General features: G+C 38.6%; 1 protein-coding gene across 2 annotated transcripts in view; it reads left to right on the top strand.

The window, feature by feature from the left end:
- Positions 1-1,619: 1,619 nt before the first annotated feature.
- LOC115421091 (myosin-9-like) overlaps positions 1,620-17,432 on the top strand; it is a 30,984-nt gene continuing 15,171 nt past the window's right edge. The window contains exons 1-16 of one of the 2 annotated variants that reach the window (XM_030136808.1): positions 1,620-1,813; positions 6,924-7,116; positions 7,300-7,440; positions 7,561-7,717; positions 9,725-9,752; positions 9,980-10,073; positions 11,013-11,033; positions 13,388-13,480; positions 13,566-13,629; positions 13,900-13,998; positions 14,301-14,444; positions 14,724-14,819; positions 14,909-14,985; positions 15,195-15,389; positions 16,529-16,702; positions 16,921-17,094. In XM_030136808.1, the coding sequence (XP_029992668.1) occupies positions 6,931-7,116; positions 7,300-7,440; positions 7,561-7,717; positions 9,725-9,752; positions 9,980-10,073; positions 11,013-11,033; positions 13,388-13,480; positions 13,566-13,629; positions 13,900-13,998; positions 14,301-14,444; positions 14,724-14,819; positions 14,909-14,985; positions 15,195-15,389; positions 16,529-16,702; positions 16,921-17,094 (1,743 nt within the window). In that variant the 5' untranslated portion in view covers positions 1,620-1,813; positions 6,924-6,930. The remainder of the gene's footprint in view (positions 1,814-6,923; positions 7,117-7,299; positions 7,441-7,560; positions 7,718-9,724; positions 9,753-9,979; positions 10,074-11,012; positions 11,034-13,387; positions 13,481-13,565; positions 13,630-13,899; positions 13,999-14,300; positions 14,445-14,723; positions 14,820-14,908; positions 14,986-15,194; positions 15,390-16,528; positions 16,703-16,920; positions 17,095-17,432) is intronic. The other variant, XM_030136816.1, reaches the window with a different exon arrangement.

Raw genomic sequence — 17,432 nt, 5'->3', positions numbered from 1 at the left:
CTCTTTAGGCATGAAAAAAACAATGCAACTGAAAATTTTCTTCTGAAAAATAAATAAAAAGAAATAAATAAAATAAAAATAATTGGAAAAAAATAGTAAAAATACATAAAAAAATAATAATGAAAAAAAAAATTTCTTATGAACCTATTTTCATGAAGTTGCAAAAATGTGCACTCAGCTGGACACCACACATTTAATTTTTGATGTACAGAAACATGTATTTAGTGATAAATTGTGTGAAAACTATGGGGAGGGCTTGTAATTCTGGGGGTTTATGATCAGGAGAGATCTACATAATGTTACCGATTCATGTCAGAAAAGATATGTAGTGTCTTAAAACTTTAATAAAGATATGTTTAAAAAAACAACAACAACGAAAAGAGCAACAAAATCCATGAATATACAAGAGAACAGCTGTAGAATAGCTGTCCACTGTAGTGACCACTATGCATGAAAGGGTTAATGTACTGATCATATCTGAGTTCAAAGATTATTATATCAGAACAGAGATAACTGGAAAAAGGGACTCTTCCAACACATTATATCGTTAACTAAACATAAAACAAACGTGACAATGAATGTGAATCAATGTTTCAGAAAATTATGGTCTTTCCATGTTTTATATACTATTATATCCTCCTGAGACCCAGCAATGCATTATTGTCCTTTGTAGGAGACAAAAGTTTGACAGTTTTACTTAATAAATGCTGTCCATTGCAAAGGTCATTCCATTAAAAAATAAATAAAATAAATAAAAATATTGTAAAAAAAAAAAAAAAAAAAATTATCTGAAAAAACTGTTACATTATGCAGTTTCTGTTAATGTTTAAAAAAAAAAAAAAAAAAAAATCACTTTTCCGGGTCTCAGGAGGATATAATTTATATATGTATATGCTTTATATAATATTAGCCTCTGCATTTTACATTTTATTTTGAAAATCAGCGATTTTTCTCTATTTTAATTTACTGATGTAGATGTTCATAAAAGCTCAGAGTTAAAGATTATTATATTTAAACAAAGAAAACTTTTCAGCAAAATATATCACTAACTGAAACTGTCTACAACCACTGCCATTTATCAAACTACATGGGTTTTATTAGTAATTTGGTGAATGTTTGTGTGTTCACTACAGAGCCTCTGAACGTCTAAATCAGGGGTCAGCAACCCTGATCCTAGAGAACCACTATCCTGCATGTTTTAGGTGTTTCCCTCTTCCAGCACACCTGATGGTCATTATCAGGCTTCTGCAGAGCTGGATGATAGGCTGATCATGTGAATCAGGTGTGCTGGAGGAGGGATCCATCTAAAACATGCAGGATAGTGGCTCTCGAGGACCAGGGCTGCTGACCCCTGGTCTAAATGATTCATATCTGATGCCACTGAAAAGCTGAGAAACGGCATTTTCCCTGAATTGTTTACAAGTAATGATAGGATCAGTGGTTTAGAAATGATCAAACATTTCTATCAGTAGGTGCTTTAAGGTAGTTTAGGTCTTTGAGGGTTAAGGAGTGTAGCAGTGTGTGTACAGTTGCGGGTTTTCCGTGCAGCTCCTGAACGCAGCAGAAGGGGGCGGGCCGTGGGGCTCACCTGCGGAAACTAAACCTGGGCGGATCCGAAGGTGCCGTCGGTTCATCCTGGTCGTCCGAGCAGCTGGACCGCATGAAGAGCAGACGGAGAGCTTCAGTTTGTGCTTTTTAATCCGAGCAGCTTCGTATTTGCTGAAACTCAACCAGGTGTCGTCGAGCAGGAGCTGCTGCCGCAAACACGGACACAGGAGCCCACTCACCCACAGTGCCTGCACTTCAAAAACAGGTGTGTCATTTCTGGCTCTCTCTCTCTCTTTATTTATTTTTCTCCATACAAGTGGTCTCCTAATACTAGTATATTAGCCAGAGGATGAGGATGCTGCTTCCACATTTATCAGTGTAGCACAAATAAAATTATTTTACATTGAAACAAGAGCAAATGGAAATGAATAGTTCCAACAAGATGGGAAATGACCTGGCCCACCTGTCCAGGTGTTCATTATGGGGCGACACAGAGGAACCCTTTAAACATGCGCATGCTCTGTACTGTCTCAACACTGCTTATATCAAGATTAAGACTATATATTTTATCCACTTTTATTTATGATATTCTCAATACATGGTGCAACAGATAGCTTTACCATAATCCCATTAATAAAATGCATATTAGTAATTTTTCCCCTTATGTATGTTTCTTATGTTTTTGCAACAGCAGACATAATAACATAGATTTGAGTTCATAGGTAGATGCTCACAGGTGGCAGAACCAGACACTGTAACTAACACATGTCCATGAGGCAGCTTACACATGTATGTCATACAACAGCAGAAATGTTCGACCCAGTGCATGACATGAAAGGCTCCCATATTTTGTGAAACACATCACCTCTGTATATATTTGTCACATTTTAACAAAACAAATAAGAGATTGAAATGAGCTGTAAATCCTGATAAACAATAAAATAGGTCTATATATGTATCAACACTTTGTGTTTGAGTCATACTTGTTTAATATATTGTGGTTGTCGGTGTTTTTGATTTAAGGTGATGTGTTTAATTATCACATAGTCTAGTGTCATGGAGGGCAGTTTGTCCCGTTTGTCAGGTGATTGCATGAGATGAACTCTTCTTCATCAAACAGCACACACCCTGCTGTGCAGGGTATACCCTCAGGACACAGTATTGCCTCTCAGTTGCAGAAAAGCTTTTGGCTTTGACACTGTAATGTCTGTCAAAGTCTGAACATGGCGTCAGTGCATATTTCTGGTTATGGTTTGCCTGAATAGGTTGCAGATCTCTGTCATACAGTGTTCATCTGGAGCCTTGAAAGTACATTTTCTGCCTTATTAATGTTTTTTTTTTAATGAAATGGCAACTTCTACCCTCTTATTTGCCATCTGTTTTTCTTCCACATTATGCAGCAGTGCATCCTGCCTCACCTCAGACTCTGGACTCAGAATCTTATCATTCACACGAGTCATACTTTGACTAATCCCATCACAGTTGATCTTTTATCGGCCCTCATCTCAGCCCGGCTGCAGATTTGTAGGGCTCGTGTCTGTAGGGGCATGTGCCCTGTGTGTGCCTTAGGTAAGAGCCATGAAGCCTGGATAAAGCTGGGATTGACTGGCAGCCAAGAACAGGAGAGAGAAGGAGACACTGGTGTAAATGTGCATAATAAAACCCACAAGCGCATCAGCTGCAGATTAAACACACAGACAATAGAGCTGAACTGACAGTCCCAACTAAGTCCATGATTAATGAGATGAAGGGAGGTGCATTGGTCAGACAAGGGTAGACTAGTCATTACCTGCTGTAGAAATTAAAACAAACACCGAGCCAGGCTTTATCAGGAGTTTGGATGAATATGACTCTAAATAACATCTGTTGGATATTCTGCTGCCCACACCGTTTTAATTACTGCCATTTGCTTTGGATTAAAATTAGAAGCCTGAAGTGATGCAGTTTGTCTTTTTGAACCACAAAGTGTCAAAATGTGTAAAGGCAGAGTTTTGCAACTTCCTGAGGAAGTTAAGCCATGGATGGATTCAACAGTGTGGCCACATGCATGTGAATGTCACAAGTTGTCTGTGCAGGTCCTGTTTTAATAGGATAACTAGTGAGGCATTTAGGGTACCGTAAAGTAACTGTAAATATGAGATGTTCTGAGTTTCTTGTGATCTCCGGTTGTGCTGCAAGTCTGTGCAGGATATTTAGTTTGTACAATCGGAAGAAAGAAATGTCTTTCTGTTCCTCCCCCACTGATCATGAAGAGTCTGAGCACATAATGAACTTAGGAGAGACACAGATGACACCTTGTGCTCTTATCCCTTTATCCCTCACTCTATAAACACACACAGTGTCTTTAACTTTCTCTTCACACGGATAAACAGCCTCCTGTTTTATTTACTTTTTCTTTACACATCCGTATGTGTATATTTATTTATATATGTGTATATATATATATATATCTTGCTGAAAGTTCCAGATAGATATTATGATTTTTATTGTTGGTTATTGATTATATACAAAAATATTAAAACTCAAAGCATGGAAAGACTGCACTGATGTAAATCTAATGTTATTCTTAGTTTTGTATTTTTTTAAATAACTAATGAAAGATTATATTCGTGTCCTATGAGTTGAATCCAGGCCTGGGCATGTCTAACAGTTGTTTATGCTTGTTAAGATATCGTTTCAAAATGAGATGACTAATCTAAAATAGATTCTTATGCAGGGAAATGAAACCTCTAAAACTTATCTCCTAATGGGGTACTGAGTCTTTCTCCAGGGTGTGGTTAGTAGATAATGACATTTCTCTTTTTGCCCAGACTTGCTCCTGACATTCCTTCTTGCCTGATTCTGGGGCAAAGCATCACCCCCCTGCCTTAAACGCAACATACAACCAGTGGCTTTTAATCCAGATACAGGTCAACAGTCCTGAACATGAAGAAGATCTAGAATGGTTTATTACATATGGTAGATAATGGGAGATTCAAAGAGACTGTTTTAAACCTTTAAAGATAATGAGCACTGAAGATGATTGGGGGAAAAGACGGAATTTGTGGAATTCTGTCTAATGAGCCACTGAGGAAGGAATGTAGTCCAGACAGGGAATAAAGGATGAATGTAGGAGTAGAAAAAAAAATCCTGCCTAAAGGAGTTATAGTGGGACAATTAATTATTATTATTGTTGTTATTTTTGTATCATGCTTCAGATCACAAACGGTCACTTAACTCAAACTCACTTTTCTTATTTCGGTGTTTCGTTTACCTTTCAGTATTTTCTGCTCTTTCTCCATGTGTTAAGGAGCTTTAATGCAAATATGGCTGCTGTCCTCAGCCTCATTATTTTGAGACAAAGTGTTTTCCATCCTAAGTTTAGCTCTTTCCAGCCTGTGTGTGTGTCTATGGCTGCATACATATATTTAAATATCAAATGTAAAATACTGGAGTGTCCATGTTGAGATAAACTCATTATACCACCTTAACATGTAGACTCACCAGGCATGATGAGTGACTGCAATTTACCATGTCAGACTGTGATAACAGGCTGTTCCAGTGAAGTTTCTGACCCACATAGTATTCGTCCATATTGTATTAAATTAAATCAAATCTCTGAGTGTGTCAAGGACAGGAGAGACTTTTAATGTAAAGGTAATTATAATTATTTAAATGATCAAAGTGTCTTGACTAGAGCTGTAACACCTGTGCAGTTATATAATCACAAGTGGCTGCAAGTCACTGGTTCAATGCTAGGTTTTGTTGAGTTTTAATTTCCTCTAAATGTGCAGCTGTAGTTTGGAATATTTAAATATGCTTTGGGGCTGTGTTGCTTTTTTTTTTTTTGCTTTTTTTTTTTTTTCTTTGATTGCAACAGTAGAAAAACACAGGAAATAGGAGCAATAAGAGGAAGGATGACATGCAACCCAGATCAACATGACTCCTCCTTACATGACTAGTCATAAACCTTAAAGACACATGAACCCTCCATATGTGTAGACGTATATCTGCTACAGCTTATACAGAATGATGAAAAAAGGATCAGTCTGAATGGCATTTATCTGAATTTAAAAAAGCACATAAATTCCTATGGACTTGTTCTTTTTTATATGCATATTTGTTCTATTTTCTATAGTTTTTATATGCATATTTATTCTATCTTGTATAAAGTATCCTGTGTATATATAGAGCTTGTTTGTATTGTTTGTATTACTGCTGCTGCCTGCCGAGCCAGCTGCATCGAAATTTCATTTTTGATGTAAAATCTGGAATGACAAATAAAGTCTACGTGTATTGTGCCACAAAAGTGTCTCAGGATCATGAAATGTCTCCACATTTTGCAGAATTACTTTATAAATAGATGGCATTATATTTAAGTGGATTTAGTACTGTCTATGTCAAGACCTGCCCTCAAAAGTGTGTTGATATACAGAACACTTTTAAATGATTAGCTGTGTAGGAATTTATGTGAAGATTTGGGTAAGAAAATGTGTTACTCGGCTTTTGTACCAGAAATGATGTTGCTGATGATCACCCTTACTTTTCTCTTTGTCGTAGCAAAATGTTTCTGACACAAATGCTTGATGAAGTTGACCCATTTACTGTGTATTTAAGCTACAGATAAGCAATAACATGCCCATGACCCCTCACCGTCCTGCAGCACGTCTCTTTTGTCTAAATATGGCTGATGTCACAGTGGCTTTTTGTAGTTTCCATGTACAGTTCTTTCCAATGTTTTTATTAGAGCACATTTTCATACAGTTACATGTTTACTGCATACACATTGTGTGCAGGATTTACATCCATACAGACAAATGTGCAGTTAGGTCATAATGCACTCTTATTGTTTTCTTCGAACATATAACAATAGATGAAGAACGGATATAAACATGAGGTACAAAACGCAAATGAGGAAAATTACGTTAAAATAAAAACAAAGATAAAAAATATATATATCCCTCCACTACCCTTCCATCTATTTACTACTTTGTTGGAGTAAAGGTGGAAAGTTAATTTCTGCTAAGAGGTGTGAGATATTGAATGAGACGTGACCAAGTTTTTTTTCAAAGAATGTGAGATTATCCATAAGAGTATATCTAATTCTTTCTAAGTGGAGTGTGTTAGTGAGGTCACTAAGCCACGTCTTTGTGGTGGGTACTTCTTTTTTTTTCTAGTGCATGAGAAGTAACTTCTTTGCAATGATAGGACTATAAGAAAGGAAACATTGCAGGTAGTTGTTTAGTTTTTTAACATCATCTGAAATTCCCAGAATAATAATAGGTGGTGTCCATGTACAGTCTGTAGCAGCTGCTGTACAACATCTTTCCTACTTTCAACTCTACTTCCAGTGATGAACGGTTCAGTTTTTTTTAAACTGCCTTTTTCTCTTCTAGAGCTACAATGTCGGATGCAGACAAATTCCTGTATGGGGACCGCGGCTCGGTGAACAACCCCCTGGCCCAGGCCGACTGGGCCTCCAAGAAGTTGGTGTGGGTCCCCTCTGAGAAGCTGGGCTTTGAAGCCGGCTCCCTCAAAGAGGAGCATGGAGAGGAGTGTGTGGTGGAGCTGACGGACTCTGGCAAGAAGGTGCGAATACAGGACATTTAGCATTACATTTACAGGAAACCCAGCAAGTAGCCAGTTTTGACTTAAATGCCACCCATATTTCACAAATTTAACCGGCACAAAAACATGAAGAGATTTTCAAACAAATCTTCCTCCTTCGTGTTCTTCAGGACATTGTTCTGTTTTTGCTTCTAAATGCTTCAGGTGAAAGTAAACAAGGATGACATTCAGAAGATGAACCCACCCAAGTTCAATAAGGTGGAGGACATGGCCGAGCTCACCTGCCTGAACGAAGCCTCTGTGCTGCACAACCTGAAGGAGAGATACTACTCTGGACTAATTTATGTGAGTTTGACTGAAACATGTATTTGCTGCAGCACCGTCAACATCTATTTTTAGACTGTGACATCCCTTTTTTTATAGCAGTTTTCAAGATTTGTACTTTTCTGCTCTTGCTTCTTCTAGACGTACTCTGGTCTCTTCTGTGTTGTGATTAACCCGTACAAGTATCTGCCCATCTACACTGAGGAGATCGTTGTTATGTACAAGGGCAAGAAGAGACATGAGATGCCCCCTCACATCTATGCCATCGCTGACACTGCCTACAGGAGCATGATGCAGGGTACAACACTGGTGTTTGTGTCTGTATGGGTCTAGTGACACCATTAAAAGTGGAATAAGTGATTCCTTAGAAAGACAGTTGATATATATATTTAAACTCAACTCCTTCAAAAGCTCCACCTCCAAAACTCCTGACCATACACTGGATTTACACATCATTGCATTAAGCACTGATGTTTTGTTTTTACTCCTCCCCTTTTGCTGATTGGATGGAATAGTGTTGAGTCAGTTTTCCTTTGTTATTCTCCATTTACAGAGCCAGTGCTGTGCAGAACATCTCTTGCACCATGAGGAGAAATTCAGTGAAAGCGATAAAACATGTATTGGATCAGAATGGCTCACTCACACAGTAAATATAGATTGATACTGATGTTCATGCACAGATGTTTAAAACCACCTACAAAAAGCTGAGAGCTGTGTTGCATGCCCATCCTTTATGCTAATGTTAGGAATTTTCAACCCTGCATAGACCAGGCAGGACTGTTGAACTAGATTCTTGTTGCTGTCACACACGTGCGTACATGGTATTTATTCATTGTTTACTTGCCTTGCTCTGTGTTTCTCTGTGGCAACTGTTCCATGTCTGGGTGATCTGATCAGATATGATGGTCTTTTGAAGTAGAAGCACAGTTCAGGAAGTAAATCACAAATTTCTCACCACTTTCAACCAGACTGTCACATGTTTTTCTGGAGTTTTTGCTGTTTTTTGGAAGTTCGGGCTGTGTGAGATCACCTAGTTATTAGAAAAGAAACTGCATTTTTGTATAATTTTGGACCAACAATATTATGTCACTATCCAGATCAAGGTTATGATAGTTTTGGATTTTTCATTATAGTTTAGTATTATTTAGTTTTGACTTTTTTTTCCCTCTAATTCAGTTAGTTTTTAGAGCAGGTTTGCTAGTTTTTGTTAGTTTTGGTTTTTTTCTAAATGCTTAGTTTTAGTTTAGTTTTATTACTAGTTTTAGTTTTTTCATATCTTTTATCTTCCTCACGGTCATATTCACAGAATCCCATACAGGACTCTACCACTTTCTCCCCACTTTCATCTCCATGTTGCCAGGTAGAGTGGGTATGAGAAGCCGACTCTAAACAGCAAGTGACAATAAGTGTCAGACTGTGAAGTGCCATATGTTGCCATTAGCTAAAATTGCTCGAGCGAAATAAATCAATTTCATATCAATGCAACATTGACAAAGATGAAAACAAAGGTAACTTTATCCATAATTTTTATGTTTTAGTTAGTTTTGTAAACACACAATATAGTTTCAGTTATCATTTTTTCTTTTAATTATAGTTTTATTTATTTCAATTAACAAAAAGTTTTTTCCATTCTAGTTTTCATCATTTCCTTAGTTTTTGTTAACGATAATAATCTTGATCCAGATGAGCCCACATTTTCCTAACTGTACACATGCCTGTGATGCATTGTTTCTGTTAATTACATAGTGGCCTAATTTGCTCTGCAAGACTCTTGCAGTGCAAGAGCAGAACAACATTTTTAGACTCCAACACGACTCAAACCTTGTGTAGATCAGACTCACTGCATGTCAGCGTTCAGACGTCAGACCAACAGATGATGGTCTTCAGTAATTCTACATCATCTGCCAAACAGCATGTTACACAAACTCATCAAGTTAATACAGACTAGACTCTGACACTTCAATGTAGACGGATGCTAAAATATCACTATACATGGAATGAAACATACTAACCCAGTGACTGTTTTAAACACCTATGTGCAAAGCTCTCTGCAAAAGGAGCTGAGTAAAGGTTTGAAAGTGCAGCCATTTGTTTTTTTAATAACATGATGGACCATAATGACAAATGAAAATGATCCAAGTCTCTGTAAATTCCACATAAGTACAGTCATTATATTATCAGCTTAACAAACTTGGTGTAAAGGATTACCTTCTACTTGCTTGCCCTTTTGTTCTTTCTAGTCTACTGTATTTCTGCATTACTTTTGTCAGCTGGTTATGATTTTTTTTTTCATGTCTCTTTTCAGATCGTGAGGACCAGTCCATCCTTTGCACGTAGGTTTTTTTGTCAAAATGTTGGTTTACAGTATTTTTACTCTTCTTTTTTATCAGTTTTCCCAGAAACCTGTTCAACACAGAATTTTCTATTTTAATTTTCCTAATCATGTGTGTTGGATATTCGTCTTGCTTTTCTGCAGGCAGTCAGAAAATTTCAAACTTATTTGAGTGTTATGACTTAAAATAAATAAATAAAACCCTGTATTTATCACTGTCTTCTTAAGTGGGGAGTCTGGAGCAGGAAAAACAGAAAATACTAAAAAAGTCATTCAGTATCTGGCTCATGTTGCCTCGTCCTCCAAGTCCAAGAAAGACCAGGTCAGTAAAGTTTCTTTATTGCATTTGTTTACATTGGTTATTTGTTTGGGTTTTCAGGAACAATGCACATTAACCATTAATACTGTACAGTAGTAGGGGAAAAAGTTTTTGGACACCCACAAAATTTTACACAGTCTTAGATATTATCATTATCATTTCTGGAAAATTACATTTGTATTTCAAAAGGTGTGGCAGCATCAGACACAAACTAATGCAAATCATATTTTGTTTGCAGTTAACAAGAAAATTTTTTTGTGTGTGTGTTTGTTTCAAAAAGTGTGGCTGCATCACAGTCACAAACAAATCCATTTTTTTGTTTATTGAAAAAACAACAAAACTAAATTGTTGACAGTTTCAACATGTGAAAAACCCTGGATTTGTTTAATTATTTTGCTGAAACATCCAGTTTTGACCTTGATGGAACAGAGCATGTGCAGAAGGGAGCATATGGGTTTGGAGAACAGAACAATACTTGGCAGAGTTCAATGACTTAAGAGTGATTCTTAATGCAGTATATCACAAATGCATGGGATGAACAAAAACATTTTTCCACCAGTGTAAATGTTCCAGTGACAGCTGACTTAATTCACACTTAATACAGGAAAAAGTAGACATAAGATGATTCTCTTCTCATGGTTTATTTGAAGACCACAATGGAAACTCCTGATTTGTCTGTTCATGTTGGTCGTCCTGTGTAATGTAGACGTTCTGAAACGGTGGCTCCACATTCCTGTTTCAGGCCTCAACATGTCTGTCTGTCCTTGACCTGAAGCAGAATGCAGATGTGTGGGTGTACCACACCGAGCGGCTGTTTTAACAAGACTTTACATGACTTTACATTTCTGTATCAGCTGACACCAGGTTTTCTCTGCAGTTATGTAATTTGCATTGAATAGTGTCAAATGTGTGAAACTCTGACATGTTTTTACCTTTCTCCAGGGCTCTGCAGTTTTATCACATGTGAGTTCATCTCTCCAACTCCATAAGCATGAGCTGTTCATACACCTGCATCGATCTACTAACAAAGAAAATGCCTACTTTTTTTCTGTGTTTCAAGGAAATGCTTTCAAATTCATTGTGGATCTAGATAATGTAAATGGAGATAGTAAAAAGTCCAGACATGGTAACAAACCACAGCTTTACCTCAAGGAGCTTTGAAAACTGTGCAAGAAACACTGTCTGTAAAAACTTGAACAGGATTAAATGGAAGCAACTGTCAGAAAGGCTAATTACATAACAGTATTAGTGGTTCAGATAATAGAATAACATTAAATGAATTCTACAGGCATGCTTTCAGTATTAGTAAAATACACCAAGCACCAAAAGAGAAGATTTGATGTTTCCAAGACAAAGCACTTGACTTATATTATAACTAGAAAAGCACTCAGAGACCGCAAACCTCCACCAAGGCAGATCAGCACCCCCCCACCCCGATCACCACCACAATTTAATAATTTGGTCCTTGCACCAGTATCAACATTTCCTAAAAAATTCATCAAAATCTGTTCATAACTTTTTTTAAGTATCTTGCTAACAGACAAACCAACCCCGATGAAAACATCCTTGGCGGAGGTAATAAAGTGTTTTCCATATGGTTTGAATAGGAAAAACAACAAAAACGCAGCAGCCTTCAGACTTTTGCATACATGTCAGCCTAACGGTTTTACACAGTTGTCAGTGCTTCCTTTGACTCTGTCTCTGTTAGTTTAGTTAGCCCAGCTGCTTTACTTTGAATATGTGAAGCATCAGAATAACTATAACAAAAGCCACAGTTTTGTCATTACACTGATTGAATGTTGACCCTGTCAGCCTTGAACAGTGTTGTTAGTTTCATGGCTTATGTTTCTAGATGAAGGTTCAGAATCTCCACATATTTTTACATCTTCACAAATGAAAAGTAGTATGAAGATAACTAGGCCCCACAATGCTGACACTCCACCCCTGGTGCATAACACACAACACTGTCATAGAAAACATTCCTCCGAAGCTCAGATCTGTCGGTGGTCATTTATAAACCTTTGTCATCCTGGTTTTAGACTTCTGACTTCCTCTTCAAATACAGCCTTTCATGTTCTGACCATGCACGTCTCTCCTCACATCTTTACCAGTTCAATAACTGTTGTTCTGGATGTTTATGAACCTGTTGCACCATAATCTGTTCAGTTCTAGGAGTCACTACTTACATCCTTCCTGAACAGATCAACAGCTGTGAAGGTCTTGGCTGATTTCTTTAGGTTTTCCAGTGATAACAAATGGAAGGAAGCAGGGTCCTAGTAATGATAGTTAGCCAAATTATACAGGATCAATTCCCAGAAGCTTTTAGGCTAAACACTTTCAGATAAAATCGATTATTCTGAAATGTCACATCATCAACATAAAGTAGCTGAAGAAATGGAACATCATAAGTCGAAATTAAAAAAATAAAGAAAGAAACCTGAGTTTGACTACGTTTAGCCAATGTGTTTGTAAACTTCCAACTTCAACAGTAAATCTGAATAGAGCTGCAACTGATCAATCGATTAGGTGCTTGAAGCGAATGCAAAGATTCACAATTCCATTAATCGACTTGAATTGATTGAAGGGAAATTTTCTATTGCAGTTTCCTTAATTGAAGCTTCTTTGTGCGTCACAATAAGCGTCCATGGTAAACACAACGGTGTAACCAATGTTTAACAGCAGAGAAATGAAAGAAACAAAGCTTTGATTGAGGAGAATTGTGGTTGAATGATTTTTTTTGGATCACTTTGAGTCGATTAATCGGTTGCAGCTCTAAATCTGAACTCCACCATTACATGAAGTCTAGTTCAAGACCAGAGTGGCTGAAACCATCTCATTCAGTCTGCCCTCTCTGATAATAGTGGTTATTGTGCTGTACTTTTACCAGTTGTTTGAGGTATCATTGAACACTCCTGCATTTCCTTTAGGGGATCTTTGCTAACCCGCCTGTGTGTTTTTTGTCTTTCTTGTTTGTGCCCGCATGGACATGGATGGTTCTACAGGGTTTTTGTGCTTGAGTGGGCTTGCTGTGCTGCGGGAATGTGTGGAGGAATGTGCTTGATTCAGTGTGTTGCTCTATATATGTGTGTGTGTAGTTGATTGAGCAATGATAACATGGCCTGAAGTAATTCTTTTGAATATGCTACCCTTTCTTTTATAAGATGAATGAGTTATTGCACACAGTTTATGCCTGTATTTGAAAGGTTGAGCTAAATGCATGATTAAAAATGACTGCCCAACTCATATTTGATCGAAAGATAAATAAAGCCACATAGGACACTTTTACCGTATGCTCTAATGCTGTTTTTCTCTGTTAGGGGGAACTGGAGAAACAACTGTTGCAAGCAAACCCCATCCTGGAGGCCTTTGGCAATGCTAAGACTGTCAAGAATGACAACTCTTCAAGATTTGTAAGGATGCAATAAGTGCTTTTAACAGGTGATTATGCCACTCTGTGTGTTTTTTCTGTACTATGAAGACTATTCTCTCTTACAGGGAAAATTTATCAGGATTAACTTTGATGTCAACGGGTATATTGTTGGAGCCAACATTGAAACTTGTATCCTTTAAATACCATTTTTGATCCATAAAGGGAAAAGGGGCAAGCACGTACCCTCAGATAAAGTTTTAAGCTTTAGTTCATTTTAATGCTTATACAAACTAAAAGCTCTCTTACTACTTCAGAGATGAATTTGTTTTCTTCAGGGCTCTTGCAGGCCTTTGTTTTGGCCCATTTGTGTTTCTGACTCATTTCTACTCTTAATTTTGGAGTATAGCTTTGTTTGTTGTGGTGCCTTTTTGTTTTTCTCCTTGACTGAGACTTTTTCAGACCTGTTGGAGAAGTCTCGAGCCATCAGACAAGCTAAAGATGAGAGGAGTTTCCACATCTTCTACTACTTGTTGACAGGAGCAGGGGACAAGCTGCGCTGTGAGCACCAAAGTTAATTCATCTAACATGGATGTGATAAACTGTGCCACCAGATTAAAAGTTCAGGTTGAAACTTGCAGAAAGTTGCAAAATATGATTTACAGTTTAAGAGGGACAGACTGTTCAAAGAACAGAGGAAGTAACAGATGTAGACCACTATGACTATGGCCGTTTCGGTCTTCAGTAGAGTCAACAATACGATACAGTGTGGTCATATTTCCAGTGTCCTCATAATGTTATGAAGACTGAATGATCATTATTGACCAATCATTCCCTCTTTTTGCTGTCCTTTTCCCTTTTAGCCGAGTTGTGTTTGGAGGAATACAGCAAGTACCGTTTCCTGTCCAATGGAAACCTGACAATCCCAGGCCAACAGGATAAGGACATGTTCACCGAGACCATAGACGCGTTTCAGATCATGGGCATCCCAGAAGACGAAAGGACAGGTAACATGGGCTCCTTTCCTTTTTCATTTGGATCAGTGCTAATTAATTTAGGTTTTTAGTTCCTGATGGTTTTATTTTATTCATTATTACCCCTATAAAAACATCCATTTTGTTTCAATTTACCTCAAACTTGCCACGTATATAGAGGCAATTGCTTAGCTGACATCAGCTGGATCCATTCCAAAATAAGCTACAATACATGCAAGGGGGCGGGGTTTGTTGTACCTGGCATCACTTGTTTGTTTCTAAAGCATCTCCTGTCTGTCACTGTCTCTTCAGGTCTGTTGAAGGTGGTGTCAGCTGTTCTCCAGTTGGGGAACATGACCTTCAAGAAGGAGCGACACTCTGACCAGGCCTCCATGCCCGATGACACTGGTATACATTTCAGTTTGCACAATTTCAACATCATCTGCTCATGATGTCACCACACATTCATCCATCAATATCCCCTGTTTCACCCCCAGCTGCTCAGAAAGTGTGTCATCTGCTTGGCATCAACGTGACTGAATTCACACGGGCCATTCTGTCTCCCAGAATCAAGGTCGGCATAACAAATGGTTCACAAAGGCTCATTCAGTACCAGTGACATTACCTATTTGAGAGTTTTGTGGAAGGCAAACATACACAGTTCAGACAACAGCGGTGACTAAACAGACATTTATAACTGAACCGCCACTGGTCAGTTACAGTTTGTAATGATGGTCTCCGTCCCTGTAAGTAAACATTCCACCCTCCTGTCATGTGGTCCAGGTTGGCAGGGACTATGTGCAGAAGGCCCAGACTCAGGAGCAGGCCGAGTTCGCCGTCGAGGCTCTGGCCAAAGCCTCTTACGAGAGAATGTTCCGCTGGCTCGTCATGAGAATCAATAAAGCCTTGGACAAGACCAAGAGGCAGGGAGCGTCCTTCATCGGCATACTGGACATCGCTGGATTTGAGATCTTTGAGGTAACTCATTTACAGCTATATAAAGACAGATTCCATACCTGTGGTGACGCCATCACTACACCAGCACCATTAAAGCTCATGGCACGACTGTACATGGAAACTGCAATGAGTATACATGTTAAACAGAAAGTATAATCTGTTGACCAGTTCTGTCAAACTGGCACCACGATACAGTGAATACATATGTATTTCCTGCTCCTGTTTAAGGCATATTCTCCTTACTCTTCACTTGCAAAGATTGCGATGTATTGTTGATGTTTGTCTGCTGTTGTGTGCTGAAATATCACATATGGTTATAGTTGAGAATGTATTGTGATGGAAGTCATTTTAAAGAAACAATTAACACCCTGGTTATTCACAGTTGCGCAAAAATTGCACAATTACTAAATATACTGATACTGTGTCTTTACGTATATAGAGTTTATATGTATGTAGAGTTTCTTTTTTTCTTATTTTATGTTCCTTAAATTTTTTTTATTAGATCTTGTATTCATAATTTACTAGAGACAATATCTATCGGGTCTGAGGGCGACACGGTGGTGCAGTGGATAGCACTGTTGCCTCTTGGTCCTTGGTTCGATTCCATCACTGGTCGATGTTCTCCCCATGTCTGCGTGGGTTCTCTCCGGATACTCCAGCTTCCTCCTACCATCCACAGACATGCACTGATAGGTTAATTGGTTAATCTAAATTGCCCATAGGTGTGAATGTGAGAGTGACTGTTTGTCCATGTATGTCAGCCCTGTGATGAACTGGTGACGTGTCCAGGGTGTACCCCACCTTTGCCCATAAGTAGCTGGGGTAGGCTCCAGCGACCCCCGTGACCCTAGTGAGGATAAAGCAGGTTCAGAAAATGAATGAATGAATATCTATCAGCAAAGAATTCCTTCTATGTGTTCACGTACTAACCAAATAAAGACGATTCTGATTTTGACAGTATCATATCAGAAGTTACTCTGTGATTCCACCCTTAGAGGTTGAGTATCTGTTGCTGAAGTGGTGACAGTGCCAGAAGATTTGAGCAGAGGGCATCCTCTGTGCTGTAGCTGTATTCAGTATTCACTCATGGTGTTTTGTTTTCTCAGCATGTGTTATCTGTGATTCTACTTTCATAACACCACTCTAACTTTCTCCCACAGTTGAACTCATTTGAGCAGCTCTGTATCAACTACACCAATGAGAAGCTGCAGCAGCTCTTCAACCACACCATGTTCATCCTGGAGCAGGAGGAGTACCAGAGGGAGGGCATCGAGTGGAGCTTCATCGACTTCGGCCTCGACCTGCAGCCCTGCATCGACCTCATTGAAAAGCCTGTAATGTCTTCACTTTTCTTTTTCGAGGCTCATAAGATACAATAACACTGGCAGGATTTGTTTTAACTCTGAGTTAATATTGTGTGAAGTGGCAGCCTGCGTTTTCAGCAGCAAACAGATGTTTAATACAAGTTCAGGCATGTGACTGTACAAGTGGTTATTACATCAGTGAGTTTTAGCTTCTGAGTGATGTGTGTTCCTGTATCGTCTCTTCACAGGCCGGTCCACCAGGTATCCTAGCTCTGCTGGATGAGGAGTGCTGGTTTCCCAAAGCTACAGACAAGACCTTTGTGGAGAAAGTGGTCCAGGAGCAGGGGAGGCACCCCAAGTTCCAGAAACCCAAAAAACTAAAGGATGACGTTGATTTCTGCATTTTCCACTATGCTGGAAAGGTCAGTGACAGTAACTGTTGACCGTAAGGGTTCACAGTCATCAAGACGTTTTCCTCTAAGTATTGTTGAATATTGCCATATCAAGACAAGACTGGAAACAACTTTTGTCCTATTCCTGTAATACATTGTTGGCTTACATTGTTCTTTGAGATTGATGTCTAAAAATGACTCTCGGTTCTCTGCGGTTTTCACTACTGATCAACACAGGCAGAAAAACCTGTTCAGAGGCCATTGTCCTGTGTCTTTATGTCATAGTGGAACAAGCTGATATTCTCTCCAATCATGTCAGTCATCCTAGATGAACTTTCCAATGCATGCATCTCAGCCTTGCATTTCTT

This window comes from Sphaeramia orbicularis, chromosome 1 (genome assembly GCF_902148855.1).
Source record: "Sphaeramia orbicularis chromosome 1, fSphaOr1.1, whole genome shotgun sequence".
Taxonomy (NCBI): domain Eukaryota; kingdom Metazoa; phylum Chordata; class Actinopteri; order Kurtiformes; family Apogonidae; genus Sphaeramia; species Sphaeramia orbicularis.
This window is presented reverse-complemented; position numbering and strand designations above follow the sequence as displayed.